The sequence below is a fragment of the Macrotis lagotis genome, chromosome 8, assembly GCF_037893015.1.
Source record: "Macrotis lagotis isolate mMagLag1 chromosome 8, bilby.v1.9.chrom.fasta, whole genome shotgun sequence".
Classification (NCBI taxonomy): Eukaryota; Metazoa; Chordata; class Mammalia; order Peramelemorphia; family Peramelidae; genus Macrotis; species Macrotis lagotis.
Window position 1 is genome coordinate 152,193,218 of NC_133665.1, and position 12,326 is coordinate 152,205,543.

Sequence of the window (12,326 nt, forward strand, 5' to 3'; positions counted from 1 at the left end):
TCCATATTAGTTCCAAGAACAAGAACTAAGGGGAAAAACATGAAGAAAAATGCAGCATAAAGGAAATTTTAAAAAAGTGAACATAGTATGCTTTGCTCTGTATTCAGACTTCATAGTTTTTGCTCTGGATGTGGATGCCATTTTTTCTTGACAGGTGTCTCAGGATTATCCTTGATAACTGAACTGCTGAGAGGAACTACATCTATCATAGTTGATCATTACACAATGTTGTTGGTGTATACAGTGTTCTCCTGGTTTTGCTTGCCTCATTCAACATCAGTTCATGCAAGTCTTTCCAGTCTTTTCTGAAGTCCCATCCCTCATGATTTCCTATGTTACAATAGTACTAACAATCATATACCATGGTTTGTTAAGGCATTCCCACAATTTCTAATTCTCTGCCATCCCAAAAAGAGCTGGTTGTATCCCCAGAACTTAGCTTAGTATTTGTCCTATAATACATTTCATTTGTTCATTTTGGTACAGAATGTGGATGGGGGGGGGAGAAGAACACTTCAAATGGAAAGAGTAATACTAGGGGTGGCTAGGTGGCACAGTGGATAGAGCACTGACCCTGGAGTTAGGAGCAGCTGAGTTCAAATCCATCCTCAGAAACTTAATAATTACCTAGCCGTGTGGCCTCGGGCAAGCCATTTAACCCCACTGCCTTGCAAAAAACAAAAAACAAAAGAAAAGAGTAATACTATATATCCCAGTTGTATAAAGAAGAATCAAATGACATTATAAACATTCACATACATACACACGTTAATGTACATATATATGTACCACAGTATACATATATGTACATATATATGTATGACATTTATATGTTTACAATGTCAAAATGAGCTAGATAGGTAAAGATAGAAACTGGACCTATAGTTTCACTGCAAAAGGGGAGCTCCATGTACTGATGTAGGACAAAGTCTTCTCTACAACATGATATATTATTGTGTCACACCCAAATAATATTGGATATTTTAGGGTTGCATATTGCCAGAGAAAACTACAATTATATGATGTAGGTTATGTTGCATTTGTATTTTTTAATTGATATTTTATTTTTCCAAATACATGTTGTGAAAGTTTTTCAACATTCATCCAGGTGCCTATGTATATTTTTAAGTTACCCTCCCTTCCTCTCTTCAGTGGCAAACAGTCAGGTTAATATTGAACACATACATTTGTGTTAAACATGTTTACAGATTAGCCATTTTCAGTATGAGGAATTAGGATTAAGGGAAAGAAATACATAAAACATATTTTTAAAAAAATGAATAAGGGGCGGCTAGGTGGCACAGTGGATAGAGCACCGGCCCTGGAGTCAGGAGTACCTGAGTTCAAATCTGACCTCAGACACTGTGACCTTGGGCAAATCACTTAATCCATTGCCATAAACAAAAATAAAAATTCAAGTGAATTGGGTATTCATCAGATTCTGAAGGATTTGTTTTTGTTTTATTTTGCTTTGTTTTCCTTTCTCTGGATGGAGATAACATTGTGCATAGTTGATCTAATATAGTTGTCCTAGCTCCCTGAAGGGCTGAGAGGAGCTGCTTCCATCAAGGTTGATCATCTCACAATGTTGTTGTTAATGTGTGCATTTTCTCTTGGTTCTGTTCCTTTCACTCAACATCAGATCCTATAAATCATTCCATGCTTCTCTAGAGTCTGGATCTATGGTTTCTTATGGAACAATAGTATTCTATAATATTCATATACCATAACTTGTTTAGCCATTCCCCAGTTGATGGGCATCCCTTTAATTTCCAATTCTTTACCACTATAAAAAAGATCTGCTATGCATAGTTTGGAACATGTGGGACTTATCCCATTTTTTATAATTTTGTCTGAATATAGACCTAGAATTGCAATTGCTGTGTAAAAGCGTATGAACAGTTTTATTGCTCTTTGGGAATAATTCCAGAATGTTTTCCAGAATGGTCAGATCAATTCACAGCTCCACCAGCAATGCATCAATGTCCCAATCCTCCTACAACCTCTCCAATATTGATCGTTTTCCATTTTTGTTATCTTAGCCAATCTGATAGGTGTGAGGTGATACCTCATTGTTGTTTTGATTTGGAGCATTTTTTCATATGATTATATATAGCTTTAATTTCTTCATTTGAAAACTATCTACTCATATCCTTTTGACCATTTTTTCCATTAGGGAATATGTATTTCTATTTTGTTAGACATTTCCCAATTGTATTTTAATTTGCTTATAAGTCTATGAACAGATGCTTCTGGTGAAATGTTTTAACATTTCAGTAATATGTCTGAAACACTGATAATGCTGGTCCTCAACCAGATCCTTAACAATTTGCTCTGTTATCTCAAATATATAGGTAATATTTCTCCATTTTCTATAATAAGGGAAAGTAGGAAAGCATAATTGATATCACTTTTAGAGGGTGAATTCACATACATATAAACTGGAGAATATATGACTAAATTCCTCTCCTATCCCTGCTCTTTGAGAAATGACTACTAGAAGAAATGTTGTCTATCCCTGGTGGAGAGCTTGAAGATGGTCTTAGAAGGAGTAAGGCTCACTCATTGTGTCTGAGAGAGTAACAAATATCTTCTTTTGACTTCCCCAATCCTCCATCCTTTTTTTTCTTTCCTACATTCTTCATTTTTCTCTATGGACTCAGTCTTCCTGGGGACTAAAAACCTTAGATAGACTCTTATTTTCCCATTCTAACCAAGAGTTTCCCCAAACTTAGCAAGGATAATCCAGTAGTATCTTGGACTTAGACCATAAATTTTATTGCCTTATCTTAAGCTGTCTTCATTTCTATGTCCAATTTTATATATGTGAGCATTTTCTCATTACCCTTAAATCCTACTTTACGTGTATCTTTTCTGTCTTTGTGAAATGTATATAAATTACTGCTAAGGATCTTACAATTGACCAAATTGTTATTTTGATGATCTATGATTTACATATTTGTCTTCTAACTTAAATTTCCTCCAAGTGATCAAGCTATATTTTTTTTATTCCAGATGTTCAGAAATGTACATTTTTGTTTTCAAAGAAATTACAATATGAACATGTGTTGTCAGGTGAAATCTGTCAAGACTCATTACTGCCAAAACTAAAATTATGCTAAATTTATGAAAATCTTGAAGCATCTACAACAGAAACAACATGCCCACTCAAGTATTAGTAAAGTTCTGAAGGAGGACAATTGCACATATTAACTGGGTACATGGATAAAATACATCTAGATAAGTTAATTAAATCACCTCTATCCCTTGGTAAATAGGATTTACCCATTTACCCATTTATTGATGGGAGACAGTGATTAAGAGGAATGATCATAAAATCTGGGGTCAAAGAACATGAGTTCAGATTTTATTTTGATTTGTGTGGTCTTGGGCAAGTCAACATGTGTTTGCCTTTCATTTTGTCCCTGGCTTTTAGCATAGTGTCTGCTGTGTAATGTTTGGGGATTAACTTAATTTACCTAGTTTCCACAAAATAAGGGGATTTTATATTTGAGTTCCCTTTCAAATACAGAATTACCCCATAAAGCAAACAGTAGAACACATGGGGTAGCATGTGGGAAATAGCACTATTTTCATTTTGGGTCTCTTGTCTGATTTCCTTTAGTTCTTGCTTCTTTGGGATTACTATGTCCAGGACTGGAACACTTTTGGTTGTAAATTAAAAAAAAAAAACCTATCACAATGGCAGCACCTTTAACCAGCCAAGGGAATTTAGCTCATTAAGCTGTAGCTTGTACATTCTAAAGTGACATGCTGAAATAATTAGCAGGATAATTCAAACCAAACATCACCTTCCATTGATCATCTTAAAACCAAATGGGGGGATTAGAGGTGTAAATTATCAAGGGGATTGCATCAGTCCTCCTCTTGTTTGACCTGTATAGATCTAGTCAAGTCCATAAGCATTTAGATAGTGTTTACCATTTGCCCAGCCACTGTGTTAAATGCTGATGGTAACAGTATAATCTCTAATGTCAATGATCTTAATTCTAATGGGGGAGATAACGTGTAAACAAACTAGGTAGAGGCAAGATATACTTGAGTAAAAAGAAAGGATTCATGGAGGGAAAGACACTAGCATCTAAGAGGATGGGAAAAACCTACAGGAGTAGGTGAGACATTAATTGAGTGTTAAAAGAAGCCAGGGGCAGCTAGGTGGTGCAATGGATAGAGTACTGGCCCTGGACTGGGTTCCAGTCAAGCCTTAGACATTTGACACTTTCAAGATGTGTGATCTTGGGCAAGCCACTTAATCCTAATTGCCTTCCATTCAGGGCCATCTTCAGGAGTCCTGATTTATATCTGGACATGACCCAGATGACTCTGGAGGAGAAAGTCAGGATGGTGACTTAGCACATAACACCCCCCCCCACCCCATACACACACTTAAATCCAATTCATGAGTTTGTCATGGTATCACCTCCCTGGTACCCATGGTATTTTCTGAAAATGAATGATAAACAATTAGAGAGAGAGAGAGAGAGAGAGAGAGAGAGAGAGAGAGAGAGAGAGAGAGAGAGAGAGAGAGAGAGAGAGAGAGAGAGAGAGAGATCCAGGTATGAGGGACAAGCTGTGCAAAATCACAGAAAAGGGAGATAGAATGTGGTATTAAATGAACTGAAAGTAAGTTAGTGTTTCTGGAATGTATGGTATGTGGAAGAAAATATAAGAAAAATAGAAAAATATAAAGGAAGCATTTTAAATGCCATCAAAGGAATTTCTGTCAGCAGATCTTTACTCCAAATACTAGAAATATGCTTCTAGAAACTGTTACCTGTTGTTACCAAGTTATAGATTAAAAAAAGAAAAACAAAAACATAAATCACCTTTGTTATACAAACTCCATCCTCCTCTGTCACAATTAATATGTTCCCATTTTCCTCTCTCCCATAGCCAAAAACTAATTAAATATCCTATTTTGTGCTTAGTAACCTAGTTTGATTTTGAGTTTTATGTACTGTAACTTAAATGGAAAAGGCATATTATAGATTTTCCCCATGAAACTCATATAGAAATTAGGAATGAATGGGGTATTAATTGCTGAAAGATGAGATTCTTAGTTTGCTAATTTTGTGATAAAATATTCTAATGAAAGTCATTTGTCACATCTGTGAAGATAAACTGGACAAGTCAATATAAATTAACAAACCAAGTGGAAAAAAAAGTCATGAAACCTTTTGTTAGTAAAAGGATGTCATAGTGACTTGACCATTTGTATGTGGCTAAATTTTTCTTCCTTTATCTTTTTGATACCACAGGTCCTGCGGTGGCATCTCTCATCAACTGCATCTTGATGCATCAAAGTCAATATTTCATTATATTGCTATGACCTGACATGCTGAAATGGAAAATACCACTGAACAGATGTCTTGGTGCAAAGGCATTTGGAGGAAGAGCTGTGTTTTAAAATGATTACTTACAAAGTGCCAGTGGAGCACATCTTTAGAAACAGTCTATTAATACTTGAGGCCTAAAGGGAGTGTGCCACTTCTTACAAAATTGGTAGCTTGCCTCCTTTTCTCTTTAACTCGACAAGGTTCTTCTGAGTTGGAAGGTACTTATTTAAATTGAAGATGTATAATAAATACTATATTTCATTACAAATAAGTACGGCGAGCCATTTGGCCTTGATGACCTTGAAGTAGTAGACTTACTTAGCTTACTAAGCTAAGAGCATCCTTAATAGATGCCTATTCTTAGAGTTTGACTATCTAGCTTACTGCTATATTTTTGGTTTTGGTTTTGTTTTCTTTTATTTTGGTCTGGCCTGAGCTGGAAAGCTTTAGGAAGATATTTGAACTCTTGACTAAATAGGCAATAAGAATCCATTAAAGAAATAGGAATGGTAAATATGTTAACTTAGTTTCATGTGACCTTAAATTTCAGATCAGATAAGGCAACATTATCATCTCCATGTCATGTCCAAAAATAAGGATGCTTTTGTGGATAGAGAGCAAGAGAGAATCAAGTGGTTATTTCATTGACACAGGAAACTAATGGGTAAGGAAACCTATGTTTCCTCAAATGATGCAAATCTGTATCTTCCACTTAAAGTCTTAGAGGAGTTATATAGGTCAACTGAGAGTTTGTGAGTTATGATAGTATATATATATATATATATATATATATATATATATATATATATGTATAAACAATGGGATTTGAACCTGGATTTTCTTGGTTTTTGGGGGTTAAGAGATTTTTGAGTTCAGGACTAAATTTCTAATAATTTAGAGTCTGCCCCAGGCTTTCCTCATAGCATATAATGGTTTTTAAACAGATACTAGATGCTGCTTGTTGGGGACGATATAGATAGCACTGTTGGTTAGGTACAAATGGCACTAGGGAGCTTTGGAACTGCTTTCCAACTGGGACACTGAGGAGCAGCATAGTAGCAGAGTGGATAGAGTATAATAGACTCAGCATCAGAAGACCTAAATTTTGGTACTACCTCAAACACTCCTTAACTGTGTGGTCATTAACAAATCACAACCTCTCTGTGCTCAGTTTCTTCTTGTTTAATATGTGGGTAACGATAGTACCTATATCACAGGGCTATTGTGATGATCAAATGAGTGATGTATTTGGCAAACCCTAAAGTGTTTTATAAATGGTAACTATTATTATTTTAAAGAAGACATTTTCCAATTATTATATTCTTATAGTTTTATCTTAGGAATTCTTTTTTACATCATTAACATTTCTTAGTCCAGTTAAGAAACACTCATTTTCAAAATACCTCAGTGTGAATTGTCATCTGGAATCAAATCTTAGGTTTTGAAGTTCATGTGGGAGGCAGCTCGTTTCTCTTTAGGATTTTTCTGATCATGAGGAAATTTCCCCTGATATCAGGCTTAAATTTTTCAAGTTTAAAATTCCTTCCTTCCTTTGTTCCTTGTTCTGCTCTCTGAGACCGAGCTATATATGTTAAATCTATCTTTTATGTGATGGGTCCTTCTTAAACCCATTGTTGTTGCATTTATTATTGAGATGCTCTTTTGGGTGAAGCAATAATCATGATCATGATTAATGTCATTTGGAATCTTTGTTCATTCTTCATATGAAAGAAATAACCTCTTTTCTTCCATCCTTCACTACTCCTTCACTAAGGGTACATTGAAATATTGGGCACCATTATGTTCTTTTGCCTGCCATAGTCAACTTCAGACCAGGAGTGGATAAATGGTGATGTGACACCCAAGTATACAGTCTTGTTTTATCACTGCAAAGGTGTAATGTAATTAATTTCCAATTACTTTTCCTTCCAACAAGCCAATGTTGATAATACTAATGACCTGTATTTATAGATGGTAGCTATACAGTTTTCAAAACACTTTTATCTATTCTGTGAAATAGCTTATATAGGTATCATTTATAACCATTTTGTTGATGATGATGATGATGATGATGATATTTGATCTTCCTTCTTGAAGAAGACCATGACATCAGGAAAGTGATACCATGGCTAGTACATGAATTGGATCTGAGTAAGGGGATTCTATGCTAAGTCACCGGCTTTACTTTCTCCTCCAGACTCATATGAGTCCAGTGGCCAGTTATGAATCAGGATGACTGGAGATGATTCTGGATGTAAGACAATCAGGGCTAAGAGACTTTTCCAAGAGTCAAGTGTCCAAGGCAGGAGTGCAGTTCCTATCCTTAACTCCCAGGCCAGTGCTCTATTCACTGTGCCACTTAGCTGCCTTTTATAGATGAGAAAACTGAGGTTCACTGAGAGTCCCATGAATGGACTCCTGCCACCTACCCTCTCAAAGCTCCAAGGCCAGGCAACTCTCAGAAACTATTAGCTGCATAAGTACTAACCTGCATTCATGGAGTTTTCTCATCTAGAAGTTCCCTATCAAAAAAATCACAGTTCTAGTCCTTAACACTTTATTCCATTTCTTTCCTATTTTTTAAATTTATGGAATAAAACAAACATTTCCATTACATAGCATAATAAAAAGGTGATTGCACATGAAACTGCAAATCTGCTATGTACATCTTGCTATTTTTTTAAATATACAACAGAATTATTATTAAATTTGTTTTTTCTACTTTCCCTTCCACCCACCCTAGATATGGCTATTATTGAATAAAATAATATACATATTAATATATTCATGTATGTAAAATTATTCTATATATATACTTCTATTTATCAGGGCTTCTTTTTTTCCTGTGGATGGATTTGAAGTCTTCTTGTTGTGTCGGCTGCACAGCCACACAGTTCACTAGTTCCATCTTGCCCTCTTCAACAATAGTATCTTGACTTTTTCCCCCTATAAATATCTCAATCCTGTCTCTTAGTCTAAGGATCTCTGTTATGAAGTTATCAAGCTGTCATAGTTGGTCAGATTCGTGATCCATATAGTTGATTATTCTGTCACCAAGAGACCTCAAGGGATGTCTGTGGGAAGGTTGGCTTCACAGATTCACAAGGTCTTCAAGTTAAAAACATCTGAGATTACTTAGTCCAACCTCCTGCCCAACAAAGGGATACTCCTCTACTACATGCTTGGTTTCCCCGATCTCAAGTTTAAAGATGAATTATTGCCAAGCTTCTTGTGGTTTTCCCCCATTTACTACTGTGTTTAAGTCTTATGATTGCATCCATAATCATCTCAAAAATTCACTTAAAAGGGCTGGTGAAAATGTCATTTGACCACAGACTATGTTTTCCTCTAATCCTCTTGATTCCATTTTTCAAGTGTCTATAGCATCGCGAATAAAGCAGTCATCTAGAAAATTTAGGTTTTGAAGCCTTATTCAGGAAAGTAAATGCTAAATTACATTGAACTAATTAGCTGAAAAATTGCTCAACTGTCCACTGCATCCTTCATAGACATGGTCTCAGCAGGAGGAAAAAAATAGGGAAGATTCTCTTCTACAGCTTTCAATCCTCTACCCATTCCAATGCAAACACCCTCAGTTTTCAAGGTGAAGAAATTTCTAAAACACAGGTATAATTATGTCATCTCTTGTTTAATAAGCTCCAGTGGCTACCTATCATCATTAAGATTAAGTACAAAGCTTTTATAACCTGCTCTACAATTCTGGTTTTATTATACAATACTCTCCTTAACCCACAGTGAAGTTAGGTCTAGTCTGATCTTGTTTTCCCTTGCACACTACATTCCACCTCTCTTTGCCATACTTCTGCATGAACCTGCTCTCCCACACCTGGAAGGCACTCTCTCCTCAGTCCCACCAACTTGAAATCCCAGTTCAAGCTTCACATTCTGCCAGGGAGACAACCATATACTCTAATGTCTACATGTTCTCTCTCCTTGACATCACTTTGTACCTATTTTGTACAGCTCTGGTATATTAGAGGCAGTATTGACTAGATGATAGACTCAGTTTGGAAACCAGGATGACCTATCTTCAAGTCAAGTCTCCCATACATATTGGCTAGACAAATCATTCAACCACTCAGGGCTCTTGATAACTTTAAGATTATATCCATAGAAGAAAGCATTAATTTAGGGACCTCCCTATACTAGGGGTCAGGCAACTATGGCCAATAGATCAAACCAGTTCACTTTTCTATAGCTTTCAATGTTTAAATGTAAAATTATTCTTAGTTTGTGGGCCATATATAAATAGGAGGTGACCTGGATTTTGATTAACAGGTTGTCATTTTCCAAACCATGTCCAAAACCAATTACAGTACAGACCCAGACTCTAGTCTTATATAGTGAATATACTTATATTTACACACACTGTGTATAAGCTTCTAGGAAAGCAATGAATATTTCATTTTTGCTTTTATATCACCAGTTCTTAGAACTTTTGGTGCATTTTTGTTATTGTTCAGTGGTTTCTGTCTCATCTCACTCCATGACTCCATTTAGAGTTTTCTTGGCAAAGATACTAGACTAATTTGCTATTTCCTACTCAATTTATTTTATAAATGAGGAAACTGAGGCAAGGGTTGTTCAGTGATTTGTCCATGGTTACAGGGTTAGTATCTGAGGTAAGATTTTCATTCCTATCTTTCTGACTCCATGCTCTATCCACAGCTGCCCCATTTTAATAACTGCTTCTTTTATCGACCAATTCATGTTTCCTCATGTTGTTTTTTTAAATTATATTGAAACTTATTGCTAGGTATGATAGCTATATACTTAGCATATGCTTTCTTTATTCATTGAAAAGTGATAGCAGAAAAGGAAACATTCTGCTTGCTCACAAATAAAGATCAGTAATTTGGGCACAAAAATCATCCTTTATGCAGTAATTGTTTTGATAGGATATACACTCATCTAGGTTAGTCAGTAAATAAATCCATGCAAAGAACTCACCATCATTCCTCAGTATTAAAGGTGTAGGCGGGCCTAGAACTTTGTGGTTTGTGACCATGTTAGTCACTACACAGGTATAATTCCCAACATCTGATTTTTCCACTTTGGCAATATATAAGTTTCCAGTCTCTTGAGAAACAAAGCGTCTGTTATCTTGGTATGATGGGTATTCATTGAAGATCCAAGCATAGCTCAGTTCTAAAAAAAAATGGGTATTATCATTACAAACATGATTCTTGGTACTGGAAACTCTCACTTGTGGAGAAACAATCAAGATAGAATTCTAGGTTACTTTAGAAAAATAGACCTTTAAATCAATCATCCACATAAGCTTCAAAAAGAAACATCAGCACACTAAATTATTTAGACAACCCTTCAGTTTCCCAGATATGAAGCTATAACTAGTATTAGTACTTTTATTCGGGGTATTGAATTAATTTGTTATTTTTTTCTTTTCTAAATTCAGGGTATTGCATTTGTTTGTTTTTTTATTCATTTTTAATGACTCCAAATATTTTCCCCAATTACATGAAAACATAGTTTTCAACTTTCATCCTTTTTCAAACCTTTGAGTTCCACATTTTTCTATCACCTTCTCTTCCCTTTCCCTCCCCATGGCAGCAAACATTGATATAGGTTTTGCATGTACAATCCTTTTTTTAAACATATTTCCATATTAGTTCCAAGAACAAGAACTAAGGGGAAAAACATGAAGAAAAATGCAGCATAAAGGAAATTTTAAAAAGTGAACATAGTATGCTTTGCTCTGTATTCAGACTTCATAGTTTTTGCTCTGGATGTGGATGCCATTTTTCTTGACAGGTGTCTCAGGATTATCCTTGATAACTGAACTGCTGAGAGGAACTACATCTATCATAGTTGATCATTACACAATGTTGTTGGTGTATACAGTGTTCTCCTGGTTTTGCTTGCCTCATTCAACATCAGTTCATGCAAGTCTTTCCAGTCTTTTCTGAAGTCCCATCCCTCATGATTTCCTATGTTACAATAGTACTAACAATCATATACCATGGTTTGTTAAGGCATTCCCACAATTTCTAATTCTCTGCCATCCCAAAAAGAGCTGGTTGTATCCCCAGAACTTAGCTTAGTATTTGTCCTATAATACATTTCATTTGTTCATTTTGGTACAGAATGTGGATGGGGGGGGAGAAACACTTCAAATGGAAAGAGTAATACTAGGGGTGGCTAGGTGGCACAGTGGATAGAGCACTGACCCTGGAGTTAGGAGCAGCTGAGTTCAAATCCATCCTCAGAAACTTAATAATTACCTAGCCGTGTGGCCTCGGGCAAGCCATTTAACCCCACTGCCTTGCAAAAAACAAAAAACAAAAGAAAAGAGTAATACTATATATCCCCAGTTGTATAAAGAAGAATCAAATGACATTATAAACATTCACATACATACACACGTTAATGTACATATATATGTACACATATACATATATGTACATATATATGTATGACATTTATATGTTTACAATGTCAAAATGAGCTAGATAGGTAAAGATAGAAACTGGACCTATAGTTTCACTGCAAAAGGGAGCTCCATGTACTGATGTAGGACAAAGTCTTCTCTACAACATGATATATTATTGTGTCACACCCAAATAATATTGGATATTTTAGGGTTGCATATTGCCAGAGAAAACTACAATTATATGATGTAGGTTATGTTGCATTTGTATTTTTTAATTGATATTTTATTTTTCCAAATACATGTTGTGAAAGTTTTTCAACATTCATCCAGGTGCCTATGTATATTTTTAAGTTACCCTCCCTTCCTCTCTTCAGTGGCAAACAGTCAGGTTAATATTGAACACATACATTTGTGTTAAACATGTTTACAGATTAGCCATTTTCAGTATGAGGAATTAGGATTAAGGGAAAGAAATACATAAAACATATTTTTAAAAAAATGAATAAGGGGCGGCTAGGTGGCACAGTGGATAGAGCACCGGCCCTGGAGTCAGGAGT

General features: G+C 35.5%; 1 protein-coding gene across 1 annotated transcript in view; it reads right to left on the reverse strand.

Annotated features, from left to right (window-relative positions):
* Positions 1 to 12,326, reverse strand: part of LOC141494999 (contactin-4) — a 582,571-nt gene that overhangs the window by 221,416 nt on the left and 348,829 nt on the right. The window contains exon 5 of the mRNA XM_074196081.1: positions 10,329 to 10,526. Coding sequence (XP_074052182.1) covers positions 10,329 to 10,526 — 198 coding nt within the window. The remainder of the gene's footprint in view (positions 1 to 10,328; positions 10,527 to 12,326) is intronic.